Source organism: Cottoperca gobio, unplaced genomic scaffold (genome assembly GCF_900634415.1).
Source record: "Cottoperca gobio unplaced genomic scaffold, fCotGob3.1 fCotGob3_375arrow_ctg1, whole genome shotgun sequence".
NCBI classification, from domain to species: domain Eukaryota; kingdom Metazoa; phylum Chordata; class Actinopteri; order Perciformes; family Bovichtidae; genus Cottoperca; species Cottoperca gobio.
Genome location: NW_021166969.1, coordinates 51,443 through 71,681, shown reverse-complemented (window position 1 = coordinate 71,681; position 20,239 = coordinate 51,443). Strand labels below are relative to the sequence as shown.

The 20,239-nt window shown below is 46.1% G+C and overlaps 2 protein-coding genes across 2 annotated transcripts; both read left to right on the top strand.

Annotated features, from left to right (window-relative positions):
- Positions 1-15,765: 15,765 nt before the first annotated feature.
- On the top strand, positions 15,766-18,105 carry LOC115005822 (uncharacterized). Its single transcript, XM_029427786.1, has 2 exons — positions 15,766-16,554; positions 17,430-18,105. The coding sequence occupies exons 1-2, from the start codon at positions 15,856-15,858 to the stop codon at positions 17,709-17,711; spliced, it is 981 nt and encodes a 326-aa protein (XP_029283646.1). The 5' UTR covers positions 15,766-15,855; the 3' UTR covers positions 17,712-18,105.
- A 342-nt stretch (positions 18,106-18,447) lies between these two features.
- LOC115005823 (uncharacterized) lies at positions 18,448-20,074 on the top strand. The gene is made up of 2 exons (XM_029427787.1): positions 18,448-19,535; positions 19,638-20,074. Exons 1-2 carry the CDS (start codon positions 18,834-18,836, stop codon positions 19,854-19,856), a joined length of 921 nt encoding a protein of 306 aa, XP_029283647.1. The 5' UTR covers positions 18,448-18,833; the 3' UTR covers positions 19,857-20,074.
- The last annotated feature ends 165 nt before the right edge of the window (positions 20,075-20,239 follow it).

Below are 20,239 nucleotides of genomic sequence, written 5' to 3'. Positions count from 1 at the left end.
TTTAGGCATGAGTAAAGGGCCAATCACAGAGCTTACCGTTCCGCTTACCTTTCCGCTTTGCATATGTCACGCCCCCAGAGAGAGTATAAATACAGAGTGGATTGTGATACAACTCTCACAGGACACAGACGCAGCCTGAGAATGGAAACACTCACATTGCTCTATCTCTTGTTTATTTCCAACCTGACTTATGGAATAGCTCTGGATACAATTCTGGGTGACCAAGTTAAGTTTCCAGCAACTGAGCATTGCAAGGTAAAAGGAGCCACACTGGTGCTGGACCATGGCAGCTATCAGCAGAAGGTGGCTGTTTGGGAGGGTGTTTGGAAGCCGGAGAGAGGGTACGAAGACAGGATGAGTCCAAACGAGTCCGTCATCTTGAACAAGACAAACCGCAATGACGACGGACTGTACGAGTTAACGTGCGGGCACGTGCCCAAGCTCATCCATCTTAATGTTGTCGCATCCTCCGAAGCATCAGTGACTGAGGGAGACGCAGCCACATTCCCGTCCCACTACAAGACTGCAGGGAAACCCGGGAAGTACCGGCTGGAGAGAGGCGGCGCGCTGGTGTTTGAGCTGGACTTGTCCTCGGGAGAGACCACACGGACAGGATTTGAGAATAGAACATCTGTGTCACCGAACTGGAAGCTGCAGGGAGACTTGACGGTGACACTGACGGGGGTTACGCTCGAGGACCAAAGCGATTACTTTTTCTACGTCCAAAATGAAAGACTGAGGGAGAATCTTAAAGCTGTGAGGGTGAGAGTCCACAGCCTGAATAACGTCGGGGTCACCGAGAGAATCCCGGATCAGACCCCTTCCACCCCGCCGCCATGTGTGAGTCCCCCCCCCCCACACACTTCTAAACACAAATGATAAAATATCAACTCTCAGAGTTACATCCTACAGGTCTGAATATAACTAACGTCCTCTGTGTTCTTCTCCTCGTGTCTCCCTCTGCAGCACACACAGACCTCTTGGATGGTTGTCGCCATAATAGAAGCTGTGATCATCTTGATTCCACTCTTCTTCACTTGCTGCCTGATAGTCTGTAAATCAAACGTGTCACGTGGACCCGCAGGTGGAAGATCTCCGACAGATGGGACTCATGTGGAGATGCAACCGTTCACCAGACCTCCTTGTTCTGAGGTGAATGGGGGGGAGTGGGGGCATACCTGTCAACATTTGAATTTTAAAATAAGGAACCTCTTCTGGCGGACTCCAACATGTCAAACATGCGGGCCGGTTTTGGCCCCCGGGCCGCAGAGGGTCCAGTCCGCGGGATGACTTTGCAAAGTGTAAAGATGAGTTGTTTTGATCATAAAGTAAAGTGCTGTTCCAGATACCTGTGACTGAATGTGTGTGTCTCTGTACACACACTGTGATCAGTGAGTTGTAACACATGTGTAAATGATAAACTGATAATATTGTTGAAATTGCACTTTTGTTTCTTAAAGAAGTTCAGGTTCATAATGTTTTGTAAAAAGATTCAATTTGAACATTTTCAGAATGAACTTTTTTTGCACTAAAACGAAGGAAACACTGTGAGTTGTGGTTGTTTATAGATTATCATGCTGTGATGTCACTGGTTACTTTTCTCAGGAAGATATTAACTTTGTTTATTGCTGTACTGATTCCCCACCTCCTTTATACCTGGAGCGTTCAATAAAATGATTTTAAAATATCATCTCGTGTGTGTGTGTGTGTGTGGTAATTCTCAAAGCTTTGCTGAGACAATGACATGTTTGCACACTTGGTGTGAAGATTATACTGAAACCTTTCTGCTGAATTATGTTAAATATTATTTCATCGACCAAACAAATGACCACATTCCTGCTATGTTTGATACCCTTATTATTGGACAGGCCTTCCTTTGGCTGCAGCAGTTACAATAACAGCCTAAAGAAAACATTCTTGGTCAAAATTTCAATGAATTTCAAAAGGTTAACATGTCCCGGGTACGAATAAACGTCCGTTAAAAAAAAAGACTCTCTCAGTAACACCAGACCCGGCATGAGAATCATCACGTTTTAAAGTATTTCCTTCAGTATCAAAGTAAACCAGTGATAGTTGTCTGTACATCCGTACACCGCAAATAGGAACTACTTGTGGGTAATTCGGCATACTTTGAATGGTGTACATTTCCCAGAGAGAGAGACACACACACACACACACACACAGACAAGTACGAGGCATGCGGCTGACAACACCAGCCGCCCCGACTGTAGAGCTGGTCTGGCATTTGTGCCGTCTTCGTCAAGGTGGGAGGACGAGGATGTCGCAGCCAATCAAAGCGGCCTCCGGTTTCCTTCTATCCCGCTGTCCTCCCCTTTATATATGTTCCCGCCCCTTTATGGATTGTGATACAACTCTCACAGGACACAGACGCAGCCTGAGAATGGAAACACTCACATTGCTCTATCTCTTGTTTATTTCCAACCTGACTTATGGAATAGCTCTGGATACAATTCTGGGTGACCAAGTTAAGTTTCCAGCAACTGAGCATTGCAAGGTAAAAGGAGCCACACTGGTGCTGGACCATGGCAGCTATCAGCAGAAGGTGGCTGTTTGGGAGGATGTTTGGAAGCCGGAGAGAGGGTACGAAGACAGGATGAGTCCAAACGAGTGTCTGAGGGAGACGCAGCCACATTCACGTCCCACTACAAGACTGTAATAAATATACATGGTTTCCCTCCTGAAATGTTGTTTGTATTTATTTGCTCTCTCTCTCTGAGCTTCTGAACAGCTGTTTTTTGCACATTCGCAAATGAAACCAGAGCATTAGGCTACTTAAGTAAAAGTGTCTTTACAACACTGTTATTAATAAATATATATCTAGAATCTAGTACAGGGGTGGACAACCAGTCAGAGGTTAACCAGCACCGACACATCATCCGTGTAGGCAGAGAAGACTAAAGGTGTCTTAACACCTGCCGAGTGCTCAGCCCCCCTCTCCAGAAGCATCAGACATTATTTATTTTTACATTGTGTATATCTCTGTCTGTTTAACTGTGCACATGACAATAAATATCTTGAATCTATAATAGATTTAATAACTAAAAGTGCATTAAAAAAAACCATCCAAAACAAATACTCAAATGTCTGTCTTGCGACTTTTCAATTTAGTGAGCTTTAAAAAGCAGTTTTCATAACTCCTCAGAGAAGGAACAGGAGCGAGCAGTTAGCAGTAGATTTGATGAGTCATTCCTTCAAAGGTTTTGGACTCCTGCCAAATAAATAAGACAAAAGTACGAGGCATGCGACTGTCGAGCTGGTCTGGCATTTGTGCCGTCTTCGTCAAGGTGGGAGGACGAGGATGTCGCAGCCAATCAAAGCGGCCTCCGGTTTCCTTCTATCCCGCTGTCCTCCCCTTTATATATGTTCCCGCCCCTTTATGGATTGTGATACAACTCTCACAGGACACAGACGCAGCCTGAGAATGGAAACACTCACATTGCTCTATCTCTTGTTTATTGCCAACCTGACTTATGGAATAGCTCTGGATACAATTCTGGGTGACCAAGTTAAGTTTCCAGCAACTGAGCATTGCAAGGTAAAAGGAGCCACACTGGTGCTGGACCATGGCAGCTATCAGCAGAAGGTGGCTGTTTGGGAGGATGTTTGGAAGCCGGAGAGAGGGTACGAAGACAGGATGAGTCCAAACGAGTCCGTCAGCTTGAACAAGACAAACCGCAATGACGACGGACTGTACGAGTTAACGTGCGGGGACGTGACCAAGCTCATCCATCTTAATGTTGTCGCATCCTCCGAAGCATCAGTGACTGTTGTTTGTATTTATTTGCTCTCTCTCTGACTGTCGAGCTGGCCTGGCATTTGTGCCGTCTTCATCAAGGTGGGAGGACGAGGATGTCGCAGCCAATCAAAGCGGCCTCCGGTTTCCTTCTATCCCGCTGTCCTCCCCTTTATATATGTTCCCGCCCCTTATGTGTTTAGGCATGAGTAAAGGGCCAATCACAGAGCTTACCGTTCCGCTTACCTTTCCGCTTTGCATATGTCACGCCCCCAGAGAGAGTATAAATACAGAGTGGATTGTGATACAACTCTCACAGGACACAGACGCAGCCTGAGAATGGAAACACTCACATTGCGCTCTCTCTTGTTTATTTCCAACCTGACTTATGGAATAGCTCTGGATACAATTCTGGGTGACCAAGTTAAGTTTCCAGCAACTGAGCATTGCAAGGTAAAAGGAGCCACACTGGTGCTGGACCATGGCAGCTATCAGCAGAAGGTGGCTGTTTGGGAGGGTGTTTGGAAGCCGGAGAGAGGGTACGAAGACAGGATGAGTCCAAACGAGTCCGTCATCTTGAACAAGACAAACCGCAATGACGACGGACTGTACGAGTTAACGTGCGGGCACGTGCCCAAGCTCATCCATCTTAATGTTGTCGCATCCTCCGAAGCATCAGTGACTGAGGGAGACGCAGCCACATTCCCGTCCCACTACAAGACTGCAGGGAAACCCGGGAAGTACCGGCTGGAGAGAGGCGGCGCGCTGGTGTTTGAGCTGGACTTGTCCTCGGGAGAGACCACACGGACAGGATTTGAGAATAGAACATCTGTGTCACCGAACTGGAAGCTGCAGGGAGACTTGACGGTGACACTGACGGGGGTTACGCTCGAGGACCAAAGCGATTACTTTTTCTACGTCCAAAATGAAAGACTGAGGGAGAATCTTAAAGCTGTGAGGGTGAGAGTCCACAGCCTGAATAACGTCGGGGTCACCGAGAGAATCCCGGATCAGACCCCTTCCACCCCGCCGCCATGTGTGAGTCCCCCCCCCCCACACACTTCTAAACACAAATGATAAAATATCAACTCTCAGAGTTACATCCTACAGGTCTGAATATAACTAACGTCCTCTGTGTTCTTCTCCTCGTGTCTCCCTCTGCAGCACACACAGACCTCTTGGATGGTTGTCGCCATAATAGAAGCTGTGATCATCTTGATTCCACTCTTCTTCACTTGCTGCCTGATAGTCTGTAAATCAAACGTGTCACGTGGACCCGCAGGTGGAAGATCTCCGACAGATGGGACTCATGTGGAGATGCAACCGTTCACCAGACCTCCTTGTTCTGAGGTGAATGGGGGGGAGTGGGGGCATACCTGTCAACATTTGAATTTTAAAATAAGGAACCTCTTCTGGCGGACTCCAACATGTCAAACATGCGGGCCGGTTTTGGCCCCCGGGCCGCAGAGGGTCCAGTCCGCGGGATGACTTTGCAAAGTGTAAAGATGAGTTGTTTTGATCATAAAGTAAAGTGCTGTTCCAGATACCTGTGACTGAATGTGTGTGTCTCTGTACACACACTGTGATCAGTGAGTTGTAACACATGTGTAAATGATAAACTGATAATATTGTTGAAATTGCACTTTTGTTTCTTAAAGAAGTTCAGGTTCATAATGTTTTGTAAAAAGATTCAATTTGAACATTTTCAGAATGAACTTTTTTTGCACTAAAACGAAGGAAACACTGTGAGTTGTGGTTGTTTATAGATTATCATGCTGTGATGTCACTGGTTACTTTTCTCAGGAAGATATTAACTTTGTTTATTGCTGTACTGATTCCCCACCTCCTTTATACCTGGAGCGTTCAATAAAATGATTTTAAAATATCATCTCGTGTGTGTGTGTGTGTGGTAATTCTCAAAGCTTTGCTGAGACAATGACATGTTTGCACACTTGGTGTGAAGATTATACTGAAACCTTTCTGCTGAATTATGTTAAATATTATTTCATCGACCAAACAAATGACCACATTCCTGCTATGTTTGATACCCTTATTATTGGACAGGCCTTCCTTTGGCTGCAGCAGTTACAATAACAGCCTAAAGAAAACATTCTTGGTCAAAATTTCAATGAATTTCAAAAGGTTAACATGTCCCGGGTACGAATAAACGTCCGTTAAAAAAAAAGACTCTCTCAGTAACACCAGACCCGGCATGAGAATCATCACGTTTTAAAGTATTTCCTTCAGTATCAAAGTAAACCAGTGATAGTTGTCTGTACATCCGTACACCGCAAATAGGAACTACTTGTGGGTAATTCGGCATACTTTGAATGGTGTACATTTCCCAGAGAGAGAGACACACACACACACACACACAGACAAGTACGAGGCATGCGGCTGACAACACCAGCCGCCCCGACTGTAGAGCTGGTCTGGCATTTGTGCCGTCTTCGTCAAGGTGGGAGGACGAGGATGTCGCAGCCAATCAAAGCGGCCTCCGGTTTCCTTCTATCCCGCTGTCCTCCCCTTTATATATGTTCCCGCCCCTTTATGGATTGTGATACAAAGCTCACAGGACACAGACGCAGCCTGAGAATGGAAACACTCACATTGCTCTATCTCTTGTTTATTTCCAACCTGACTTATGGAATAGCTCTGGATACAATTCTGGGTGACCAAGTTAAGTTTCCAGCAACTGAGCATTGCAAGGTAAAAGGAGCCACACTGGTGCTGGACCATGGCAGCTATCAGCAGAAGGTGGCTGTTTGGGAGGATGTTTGGAAGCCGGAGAGAGGGTACGAAGACAGGATGAGTCCAAACGAGTCCGTCAGCTTGAACAAGACAAACCGCAATGACGACGGACTGTACGAGTTAACGTGCGGGGACGTGACCAAGCTCATCCATCTTAATGTTGTCGCATCCTCCGAAGCATCAGTGACTGTTGTTTGTATTTATTTGCTCTCTCTCTGACTGTCGAGCTGGCCTGGCATTTGTGCCGTCTTCATCAAGGTGGGAGGACGAGGATGTCGCAGCCAATCAAAGCGGCCTCCGGTTTCCTTCTATCCCGCTGTCCTCCCCTTTATATATGTTCCCGCCCCTTATGTGTTTAGGCATGAGTAAAGGGCCAATCACAGAGCTTACCGTTCCGCTTACCTTTCCGCTTTGCATATGTCACGCCCCCAGAGAGAGTATAAATACAGAGTGGATTGTGATACAACTCTCACAGGACACAGACGCAGCCTGAGAATGGAAACACTCACATTGCTCTATCTCTTGTTTATTTCCAACCTGACTTATGGAATAGCTCTGGATACAATTCTGGGTGACCAAGTTAAGTTTCCAGCAACTGAGCATTGCAAGGTAAAAGGAGCCACACTGGTGCTGGACCATGGCAGCTATCAGCAGAAGGTGGCTGTTTGGGAGGGTGTTTGGAAGCCGGAGAGAGGGTACGAAGACAGGATGAGTCCAAACGAGTCCGTCATCTTGAACAAGACAAACCGCAATGACGACGGACTGTACGAGTTAACGTGCGGGCACGTGCCCAAGCTCATCCATCTTAATGTTGTCGCATCCTCCGAAGCATCAGTGACTGAGGGAGACGCAGCCACATTCCCGTCCCACTACAAGACTGCAGGGAAACCCGGGAAGTACCGGCTGGAGAGAGGCGGCGCGCTGGTGTTTGAGCTGGACTTGTCCTCGGGAGAGACCACACGGACAGGATTTGAGAATAGAACATCTGTGTCACCGAACTGGAAGCTGCAGGGAGACTTGACGGTGACACTGACGGGGGTTACGCTCGAGGACCAAAGCGATTACTTTTTCTACGTCCAAAATGAAAGACTGAGGGAGAATCTTAAAGCTGTGAGGGTGAGAGTCCACAGCCTGAATAACGTCGGGGTCACCGAGAGAATCCCGGATCAGACCCCTTCCACCCCGCCGCCATGTGTGAGTCCCCCCCCCCCACACACTTCTAAACACAAATGATAAAATATCAACTCTCAGAGTTACATCCTACAGGTCTGAATATAACTAACGTCCTCTGTGTTCTTCTCCTCGTGTCTCCCTCTGCAGCACACACAGACCTCTTGGATGGTTGTCGCCATAATAGAAGCTGTGATCATCTTGATTCCACTCTTCTTCACTTGCTGCCTGATAGTCTGTAAATCAAACGTGTCACGTGGACCCGCAGGTGGAAGATCTCCGACAGATGGGACTCATGTGGAGATGCAACCGTTCACCAGACCTCCTTGTTCTGAGGTGAATGGGGGGGAGTGGGGGCATACCTGTCAACATTTGAATTTTAAAATAAGGAACCTCTTCTGGCGGACTCCAACATGTCAAACATGCGGGCCGGTTTTGGCCCCCGGGCCGCAGAGGGTCCAGTCCGCGGGATGACTTTGCAAAGTGTAAAGATGAGTTGTTTTGATCATAAAGTAAAGTGCTGTTCCAGATACCTGTGACTGAATGTGTGTGTCTCTGTACACACACTGTGATCAGTGAGTTGTAACACATGTGTAAATGATAAACTGATAATATTGTTGAAATTGCACTTTTGTTTCTTAAAGAAGTTCAGGTTCATAATGTTTTGTAAAAAGATTCAATTTGAACATTTTCAGAATGAACTTTTTTTGCACTAAAACGAAGGAAACACTGTGAGTTGTGGTTGTTTATAGATTATCATGCTGTGATGTCACTGGTTACTTTTCTCAGGAAGATATTAACTTTGTTTATTGCTGTACTGATTCCCCACCTCCTTTATACCTGGAGCGTTCAATAAAATGATTTTAAAATATCATCTCGTGTGTGTGTGTGTGTGGTAATTCTCAAAGCTTTGCTGAGACAATGACATGTTTGCACACTTGGTGTGAAGATTATACTGAAACCTTTCTGCTGAATTATGTTAAATATTATTTCATCGACCAAACAAATGACCACATTCCTGCTATGTTTGATACCCTTATTATTGGACAGGCCTTCCTTTGGCTGCAGCAGTTACAATAACAGCCTAAAGAAAACATTCTTGGTCAAAATTTCAATGAATTTCAAAAGGTTAACATGTCCCGGGTACGAATAAACGTCCGTTAGAAAAAAAGACTCTCTCAGTAACACCAGACCCGGCATGAGAATCATCACGTTTTAAAGTATTTCCTTCAGTATCAAAGTAAACCAGTGATAGTTGTCTGTACATCCGTACACCGCAAATAGGAACTACTTGTGGGTAATTCGGCATACTTTGAATGGTGTACATTTCCCAGAGAGAGAGACACACACACACACACACACACACACAGACAAGTACGAGGCATGCGGCTGACAACACCAGCCGCCCCGACTGTCGAGCTGGTCTGGCATTTGTGCCGTCTTCGTCAAGGTGGGAGGACGAGGATGTCGCAGCCAATCAAAGCGGCCTCCGGTTTCCTTCTATCCCGCTGTCCTCCCCTTTATATATGTTCCCGCCCCTTTATGGATTGTGATACAACTCTCACAGGACACAGACGCAGCCTGAGAATGGAAACACTCACATTGCTCTATCTCTTGTTTATTTCCAACCTGACTTATGGAATAGCTCTGGATACAATTCTGGGTGACCAAGTTAAGTTTCCAGCAACTGAGCATTGCAAGGTAAAAGGAGCCACACTGGTGCTGACCGATGGCAGCTATCAGCAGAAGGTGGCTGTTTGGGAGGATGTTTGGAAGCCGGAGAGAGGGTACGAAGACAGGATGAGTCCAAACGAGTGTCTGAGGGAGACGCAGCCACATTCACGTCCCACTACAAGACTGTAATAAATATACATGGTTTCCCTCCTGAAATGTTGTTTGTATTTATTTGCTCTCTCTCTCTGAGCTTCTGAACAGCTGTTTTTTGCACATTCGCAAATGAAACCAGAGCATTAGGCTACTTAAGTAAAAGTGTCTTTACAACACTGTTATTAATAAATATATATCTAGAATCTAGTACAGGGGTGGACAACCAGTCAGAGGTTAACCAGCACCGACACATCATCCGTGTAGGCAGAGAAGACTAAAGGTGTCTTAACACCTGCCGAGTGCTCAGCCCCCCTCTCCAGAAGCATCAGACATTATTTATTTTTACATTGTGTATATCTCTGTCTGTTTAACTGTGCACATGACAATAAATATCTTGAATCTATAATAGATTTAATAACTAAAAGTGCATTAAAAAAAACCATCCAAAACAAATACTCAAATGTCTGTCTTGCGACTTTTCAATTTAGTGAGCTTTAAAAAGCAGTTTTCATAACTCCTCAGAGAAGGAACAGGAGCGAGCAGTTAGCAGTAGATTTGATGAGTCATTCCTTCAAAGGTTTTGGACTCCTGCCAAATAAATAAGACAAAAGTACGAGGCATGCGACTGTCGAGCTGGTCTGGCATTTGTGCCGTCTTCGTCAAGGTGGGAGGACGAGGATGTCGCAGCCAATCAAAGCGGCCTCCGGTTTCCTTCTATCCCGCTGTCCTCCCCTTTATATATGTTCCCGCCCCTTTATGGATTGTGATACAACTCTCACAGGACACAGACGCAGCCTGAGAATGGAAACACTCACATTGCTCTATCTCTTGTTTATTGCCAACCTGACTTATGGAATAGCTCTGGATACAATTCTGGGTGACCAAGTTAAGTTTCCAGCAACTGAGCATTGCAAGGTAAAAGGAGCCACACTGGTGCTGGACCATGGCAGCTATCAGCAGAAGGTGGCTGTTTGGGAGGATGTTTGGAAGCCGGAGAGAGGGTACGAAGACAGGATGAGTCCAAACGAGTCCGTCAGCTTGAACAAGACAAACCGCAATGACGACGGACTGTACGAGTTAACGTGCGGGGACGTGACCAAGCTCATCCATCTTAATGTTGTCGCATCCTCCGAAGCATCAGTGACTGTTGTTTGTATTTATTTGCTCTCTCTCTGACTGTCGAGCTGGCCTGGCATTTGTGCCGTCTTCATCAAGGTGGGAGGACGAGGATGTCGCAGCCAATCAAAGCGGCCTCCGGTTTCCTTCTATCCCGCTGTCCTCCCCTTTATATATGTTCCCGCCCCTTATGTGTTTAGGCATGAGTAAAGGGCCAATCACAGAGCTTACCGTTCCGCTTACCTTTCCGCTTTGCATATGTCACGCCCCCCAGAGAGAGTATAAATACAGAGTGGATTGTGATACAACTCTCACAGGACACAGACGCAGCCTGAGAATGGAAACACTCACATTGCTCTATCTCTTGTTTATTTCCAACCTGACTTATGGAATAGCTCTGGATACAATTCTGGGTGACCAAGTTAAGTTTCCAGCAACTGAGCATTGCAAGGTAAAAGGAGCCACACTGGTGCTGGACCATGGCAGCTATCAGCAGAAGGTGGCTGTTTGGGAGGGTGTTTGGAAGCCGGAGAGAGGGTACGAAGACAGGATGAGTCCAAACGAGTCCGTCATCTTGAACAAGACAAACCGCAATGACGACGGACTGTACGAGTTAACGTGCGGGCACGTGCCCAAGCTCATCCATCTTAATGTTGTCGCATCCTCCGAAGCATCAGTGACTGAGGGAGACGCAGCCACATTCCCGTCCCACTACAAGACTGCAGGGAAACCCGGGAAGTACCGGCTGGAGAGAGGCGGCGCGCTGGTGTTTGAGCTGGACTTGTCCTCGGGAGAGACCACACGGACAGGATTTGAGAATAGAACATCTGTGTCACCGAACTGGAAGCTGCAGGGAGACTTGACGGTGACACTGACGGGGGTTACGCTCGAGGACCAAAGCGATTACTTTTTCTACGTCCAAAATGAAAGACTGAGGGAGAATCTTAAAGCTGTGAGGGTGAGAGTCCACAGCCTGAATAACGTCGGGGTCACCGAGAGAATCCCGGATCAGACCCCTTCCACCCCGCCGCCATGTGTGAGTCCCCCCCCCCCACACACTTCTAAACACAAATGATAAAATATCAACTCTCAGAGTTACATCCTACAGGTCTGAATATAACTAACGTCCTCTGTGTTCTTCTCCTCGTGTCTCCCTCTGCAGCACACACAGACCTCTTGGATGGTTGTCGCCATAATAGAAGCTGTGATCATCTTGATTCCACTCTTCTTCACTTGCTGCCTGATAGTCTGTAAATCAAACGTGTCACGTGGACCCGCAGGTGGAAGATCTCCGACAGATGGGACTCATGTGGAGATGCAACCGTTCACCAGACCTCCTTGTTCTGAGGTGAATGGGGGGGAGTGGGGGCATACCTGTCAACATTTGAATTTTAAAATAAGGAACCTCTTCTGGCGGACTCCAACATGTCAAACATGCGGGCCGGTTTTGGCCCCCGGGCCGCAGAGGGTCCAGTCCGCGGGATGACTTTGCAAAGTGTAAAGATGAGTTGTTTTGATCATAAAGTAAAGTGCTGTTCCAGATACCTGTGACTGAATGTGTGTGTCTCTGTACACACACTGTGATCAGTGAGTTGTAACACATGTGTAAATGATAAACTGATAATATTGTTGAAATTGCACTTTTGTTTCTTAAAGAAGTTCAGGTTCATAATGTTTTGTAAAAAGATTCAATTTGAACATTTTCAGAATGAACTTTTTTTGCACTAAAACGAAGGAAACATTGTGAGTTGTGGTTGTTTATAGATTATCATGCTGTGATGTCACTGGTTACTTTTCTCAGGAAGATATTAACTTTGTTTATTGCTGTACTGATTCCCCACCTCCTTTATACCTGGAGCGTTCAATAAAATGATTTTAAAATATCATCTCGTGTGTGTGTGTGTGGTAATTCTCAAAGCTTTGCTGAGACAATGACATGTTTGCACACTTGGTGTGAAGATTATACTGAAACCTTTCTGCTGAATTATGTTAAATATTATTTCATCGACCAAACAAATGACCACATTCCTGCTATGTTTGATACCCTTATTATTGGACAGGCCTTCCTTTGGCTGCAGCAGTTACAATAACAGCCTAAAGAAAACATTCTTGGTCAAAATTTCAATGAATTTCAAAAGGTTAACATGTCCCGGGTACGAATAAACGTCCGTTAAAAAAAAAGACTCTCTCAGTAACACCAGACCCGGCATGAGAATCATCACGTTTTAAAGTATTTCCTTCAGTATCAAAGTAAACCAGTGATAGTTGTCTGTACATCCGTACACCGCAAATAGGAACTACTTGTGGGTAATTCGGCATACTTTGAATGGTGTACATTTCCCAGAGAGAGAGACACACACACACACACACAGACAAGTACGAGGCATGCGGCTGACAACACCAGCCGCCCCGACTGTCGAGCTGGTCTGGCATTTGTGCCGTCTTCGTCAAGGTGGGAGGACGAGGATGTCGCAGCCAATCAAAGCGGCCTCCGGTTTCCTTCTATCCCGCTGTCCTCCCCTTTATATATGTTCCCGCCCCTTTATGGATTGTGATACAACTCTCACAGGACACAGACGCAGCCTGAGAATGGAAACACTCACATTGCTCTATCTCTTGTTTATTTCCAACCTGACTTATGGAATAGCTCTGGATACAATTCTGGGTGACCAAGTTAAGTTTCCAGCAACTGAGCATTGCAAGGTAAAAGGAGCCACACTGGTGCTGGACCATGGCAGCTATCAGCAGAAGGTGGCTGTTTGGGAGGATGTTTGGAAGCCGGAGAGAGGGTACGAAGACAGGATGAGTCCAAACGAGTGTCTGAGGGAGACGCAGCCACATTCACGTCCCACTACAAGACTGTAATAAATATACATGGTTTCCCTCCTGAAATGTTGTTTGTATTTATTTGCTCTCTCTCTCTGAGCTTCTGAACAGCTGTTTTTTGCACATTCGCAAATGAAACCAGAGCATTAGGCTACTTAAGTAAAAGTGTCTTTACAACACTGTTATTAATAAATATATATCTAGAATCTAGTACAGGGGTGGACAACCAGTCAGAGGTTAACCAGCACCGACACATCATCCGTGTAGGCAGAGAAGACTAAAGGTGTCTTAACACCTGCCGAGTGCTCAGCCCCCCTCTCCAGAAGCATCAGACATTATTTATTTTTACATTGTGTATATCTCTGTCTGTTTAACTGTGCACATGACAATAAATATCTTGAATCTATAATAGATTTAATAACTAAAAGTGCATTAAAAAAAACCATCCAAAACAAATACTCAAATGTCTGTCTTGCGACTTTTCAATTTAGTGAGCTTTAAAAAGCAGTTTTCATAACTCCTCAGAGAAGGAACAGGAGCGAGCAGTTAGCAGTAGATTTGATGAGTCATTCCTTCAAAGGTTTTGGACTCCTGCCAAATAAATAAGACAAAAGTACGAGGCATGCGACTGTCGAGCTGGTCTGGCATTTGTGCCGTCTTCGTCAAGGTGGGAGGACGAGGATGTCGCAGCCAATCAAAGCGGCCTCCGGTTTCCTTCTATCCCGCTGTCCTCCCCTTTATATATGTTCCCGCCCCTTTATGGATTGTGATACAACTCTCACAGGACACAGACGCAGCCTGAGAATGGAAACACTCACATTGCTCTATCTCTTGTTTATTGCCAACCTGACTTATGGAATAGCTCTGGATACAATTCTGGGTGACCAAGTTAAGTTTCCAGCAACTGAGCATTGCAAGGTAAAAGGAGCCACACTGGTGCTGGACCATGGCAGCTATCAGCAGAAGGTGGCTGTTTGGGAGGATGTTTGGAAGCCGGAGAGAGGGTACGAAGACAGGATGAGTCCAAACGAGTCCGTCAGCTTGAACAAGACAAACCGCAATGACGACGGACTGTACGAGTTAACGTGCGGGGACGTGACCAAGCTCATCCATCTTAATGTTGTCGCATCCTCCGAAGCATCAGTGACTGAGGGAGACGCAGCCACATTCCCGTCCCACTACAAGACTGTAATAAATATACATGGTTTCCCTCCTGAAATGTTTGTATTTATTTGCTCTCTCTCTGACTGTCGAGCTGGCCTGGCATTTGTGCCGTCTTCATCAAGGTGGGAGGACGAGGATGTCGCAGCCAATCAAAGCGGCCTCCGGTTTCCTTCTATCCCGCTGTCCTCCCCTTTATATATGTTCCCGCCCCTTATGTGTTTAGGCATGAGTAAAGGGCCAATCACAGAGCTTACCGTTCCGCTTACCTTTCCGCTTTGCATATGTCACGCCCCCAGAGAGAGTATAAATACAGAGTGGATTGTGATACAACTCTCACAGGACACAGACGCAGCCTGAGAATGGCTGAATGAACTCAGGGGTCGGGAACCTTTCTGGCTGGGAGAGCCATAAAAGCCAAATATTTTTTTATGTATTTCATTGAGAGCCATATATTTAATAGATTTGAATGCAACTTTATGCGTGCATTTTTTTAAGAATAACACATCTCCGAGTACTAATAGCGATATCAGTGTTTAATTGAACAGGTGCTCTTTTATTAAACAAACTAAACGCTTACGTTATTTATCTCATGTATGTGCACGTTTCAGTGTTTACTGCACGGGGGTCAAACTCAAGGCAATTATATCCGGCCCGCGAGAAAATATCATGTCTGTCATAACTGGCCCCCCGGTGGCACATGGCACAACCACGGGGAAATACATATCTGCAGTGGCGGGCCGTCAGGGCCAGCAAGGCCTTCTCTGCTGGCCTAAACATCATCACAATATACATTTCATTTTGATAGATTTTTTCCACAAATATGTAATAAATTATTCCCCAGAGTCTATTCCAGGGGTCGGGAACCTATGGCTCGCGAGCCATATATGGCTCTTCCGATAACGCGATATGGCTTGCAGACAATTTTTAGCTGACATTTAACATGATTAACAAGTAATAAATAATTATATTGTGTCATTTTAAAGTAAAACATTTAGCAGAGGATTTGTTTTTAGTTCTCCCCTCTCTTTCCTCCGCTCTGTCTCTGGCTGTACGTTAAGATGTGCTCACGCACACACGCGTGAGCAAACCGTAACCTGCAGCCAGAGACAAAGGAGAGCGCAGATGACGTCACTCAGCGTGCTTACGTGCTCTGAATGTGGGCGGGGCCTCTGCACAAACATGACAGAGGGCAGTGAACCAGGCACAACACATCTCTGAGTGCAGAGGCGTTGTTCAGTAAACTCAGGATGTCACGGCTCCAACAGGTCTTTCTAGTCACTCTCTTTATATATATTGCCATTTGTGATTTTGGAGAATGTGTGCACGTGATTTTAGGAGACTCGGCTGTGTTTCCAGAGACTGAGAACTGTCCCAATGGTGCAGAACTTTCCCGGGAAGAGCCGTACAGAACCCGGCTGGTGGCTGCTCGTGAGCACGGTGTTTGGAAACCGACCGAGGACTACACAGACAGGGTCAACCAGAGCGCTTCATTTGCCTTCACGCGCACAGTTTACACGGACACCGGACTGTTTCTGTTGAAATGTGGCAGCCGTGAGCGTCGCATCCAGCTGGATGTTCTTATAGGTGTTGAAGCATCAGTCTCAGAGGGGGAACCGGCCACACTGAAGTGCTACTACCCTGATAAACACGATGACTCTGTACTGCGGTGGACCAAAGACAAAGAGATGGTGCTGGAGCTGAACCTGTCCTCCGGAGAGGTCAAACATGGGCCAGGATTTAAGAGTAGAATGTCTCTTTCCCAGGCTGGCAGCAAACACGTTGACCGGTCGCTGGTTTTCGATCAGGTTCTGCAGGGGGACCGGGGGGATTACTTTTGCTCCGTGCACAGAAACGGCCTGCGAGAGAAGTGGGGAGACCCTGGTGCTGTGAGGCTGAAGTGGACAGAGAGAGACCCGGATCAGACGAGCCCCCGCCCGCCGCCAGCGGTAGGTACCACAGCATCAAAGCACCGTTGGGTGATCCTACGGCCCATTTTGTTCTGGAACTTTTTTAGAAAAAATGAAATATATTTAGTTTATATTTCTACATCCTGTGTATTAAAACTTCCTGATAGTGGCACAATTTTGTACGAATGTCAATTTGTTAGGCATGTCTGCTTAAAATATGTGACGGAAATGACAAGTTACAAAAACATATTTTAAAACAATGTTCAGTTTTATTGTCCCGAACACACAAAAAACACAATTTTGAAAAGTGCTGAAACTTACAAGCAAGTTGCAAATGTTGCACCTTCTATTGCACAAAACAAAGATCTTGATTCTGCTCTCTGGTGGTTCTTTGTCGGTGTAATTGCAGATACATGTTTGAACAGCTACCCCACTAACATTTAATTTAACATCCTGATATGAGCCATAACACTCACATTTAGTCACATTTTAAAGAAAGTCTCCTGACATGTTAGCATGCTAACGTCTTCTTTAGAGCGAGCATTAAATAAACACGAAACAGACAATACCAAATGTTGTTTTTCTTATTAGTTCTACATTTAAAGGATATATGAGCTTGATGTTCTCTTATATCCGTTCCCTTCATGGTGCTGTCTTTGTGCTGCAGCCATGTGCTTTCATGGTGGACCACATGACTCTGGCTGTGGTCCACCACGTTCACCGTTTAACAACTCAAATCCACATTTTGCATGGTGTGATGGAAATTACAGGGACCCCAAGGGACATGAAATACTAATATATCTTACAACACGTGATACATTTCATTAAGTCAGCACTCCTGTAATCCAGGCTGCCGTGCACACATGTGGTGGACACACTGGAAGTGTAACTTCTTTCACCTCCTCCTTTTGCAGAGCGCCGCTGAAGAGGAACAAATGGGAACTCTGACAATCGTCTTCATAACATCAGTTGTTGTGTTTTTGATCGTGGCCCCTTTATTTTTTCTGCTTGGCTGGTGTGTGAAGTCCCACTGCTCCAGAGCCTCACCTAGATCTGGTGGTGGACAACATTCAGAAGTGGTGAAGCTCATGGACAGTGACTCTCCTCTTCCCCCCCCCTGCAGTCTGTGTTTGTGCAAAGCTTTTATAACGTTGTGTTTCTATAGCTCTACATTTATTGCTACAAACTTGCCTTAACTTAGTTCTTCATGTAACTTAAAATAAATGCTTCTTTCCTTTTTCCTGTGTTGTTAATTTAATTTGAATGAAAAGGTAATGTGGTTAAATATTGCTCTTCAGTATCTCCACTCTGTGTTCACCTCACATTTTAGTTTCAGGACTCTACACACACATCGCTCGGCAGGTTCATTAGTTTAGTTTGCTTCATTCTGCTCTTTTATTTCACCTTTTCTAAAGTAAGATACTAACTTTGTTTATTGCTGTGCGTAAATACTTTATTTTTTAGAATTGTACTAATGAGTATTTACTAAATGTAAGTTAAACTGTAATTGTTTGTTATATTAATATACTTTGTATCATTGTTACAGAAATAAAGTCTGTTTCCGTGTTCTTTAATTGGGACACAGATTTATACCTTGAGTCTCCATCACAGCTTTCCATTAATGGAGTTTCTGTGGGCCCGCACGGGCCGCACTCTGTGGGCCCGCACGGGCCGCACTCTGTGGGCCCGCACGGGCCGCACTCTGTGGGCCCGCACGGGCCGCACTCTGTGGGCCCGCACGGGCCGCACTCTGTGGGCCCGCACGGGCCGCACTCTGTGGGCCCACACGGGCCGCACTCTGTGGGACCACACAGGCCGCACTCTGTGGGCCAAAGTGTTTCCAAGAGTTTCTCAGGAAGTGGGTCTTGTCTCTCTGTATGCTCACTCGTCTTCCCGCCTCTCGTCTGTCTGTATTCAGAGTCATTATGTTTTCTGCCTGCAATACACACATTTGATTGGCTGAGTAGCATCACGTGGGATGGCTTAACTCGCATGTAATTGGTCGGAGAGTTTCCTGAACGCTAAACCGGTGCCGGCAAAACGAGAAAAGCTGCGCCGGTTAAAAAACAAACACCCGTCAACACTGAAAATCCCTCAATAATTTATTGATTATAGGTCCGGTTCGGATAGGTTGGCGTCTGGGTCCGGACTCGGACCACGGTCCGCCAGTTAGTGACCCCTGGTATGTCCACTTATTGTCGCACTATATCACTAAGCGGCGGAGGAGAGTTGGAAAGTTGTGTCAGTAGTGCAGCTGTGGGCGTCACACCTCAGGCTCAGCTCTTCACGTTCCCATTTCTCCTCACTCAGGACGCATCATGGCACAGCTCCGGGTCTGCGCGCTTCTCCTCCTCCTCATCATCACCATCGCTGTAAAGTGTGATTCGGGGATATCCACTACATTAGGAGACTCTGTCAAACTGACTGCGAGTAAAAACTGCACCGGTGTCACAGAATCCAAACTTATGACTGGCGATATCACTGTGCCTGTGGCAAAGCTTGTTAACGGGACCTGGATGGCGCAACCAGGTTACGAGGGCCGAATTAAACACCATTCAACGTGTTCTCTCGTCTTAACCCAGTTGAACTATAACGACAACGGATTGTTTGAGTTCTTCTGCGGCGGCTCAGTTGTGACTTTGACCCAGCTGGAGGTGGTTGTATCCTACAAGTCTGTGCCCGAGGGAGGACAAGCCACTCTTCCCTGTCATTCATTGACTGCACGGAGACCTGCCCAGCTTATAAGATGGGAAAAAGACGGAGCGCTTGTGATCGAGTGGGACCCTTCCTCCGGGGGGATCAGGTATGGCGCGGGCTTTAAGGGGAACGTGTCCATATCACCTGAGCGGTACTTGAGTGGAGACATCTCGCTGACTTTGGCGCGGGCTCAGCCGGAGGACCAAGCCGTTTACTGGTGTTACACCCAAGAGAAAGATGGAAGGAAGCAGCGGGGAAATCCTGCTGCTGTGAGGCTGATCATCGAGAGACCCCCAGACCAGATCCTCTCCACCCCCCCGCATGTAAGCAGCTCCACACTCAAACACATTATAGACCTGCATGTAAACTCCTAATATCATGTAGACATATCAGTGTCTGAATTTAACTACATTATTTCTCTCTAGCCCCCCTCTTCACAGACCCCCTCAGAGATGGGAGATTGGACCAATGTTGGAATAGCAGCTGGCGGGATTTCCATCGCATTAATATTCTTTTTCTGTGGCTGGGGGGCCAGATCCTACCGATTGAATGGGTCACCTTGTGGCGGATCAGATGTGGAGACACCCTCTAACAGCAACAAGTTGAGCCTCATCCTCGAGTATAAGAGGGGAACAGATGATTGAGTTTTGATCTGAACTTCACCTCTGGCCCGGAGGGAAGACTTTTGTTCTTTATGAAAATGAGTGTTTTTAAATGAGTGTGTGCTGAACAGACTGAATATTTTTATTATGTGAATGTAACTTAAATGTGATTGTTTGCCGGTACATCCGTCACGATGAATTATATTTAATACATCTGTAAAGTAAAGCTGATAATAAATATACATGTTTCCCTCCTGAAATGTTTGTATTTATTTGCTCTCTCTCTCTGAGCTTCTGAACAGCTGGTGTCTTAACAGTAAACAGCACTAAAAGTGCATAAAAAAAAAACCATCCAAAACAAGTGAGCTTTAGTGAGCTCCTCAGAGAAGGAACAGGTGCGAGCAGTTAGCAGTAGATTTGATGAG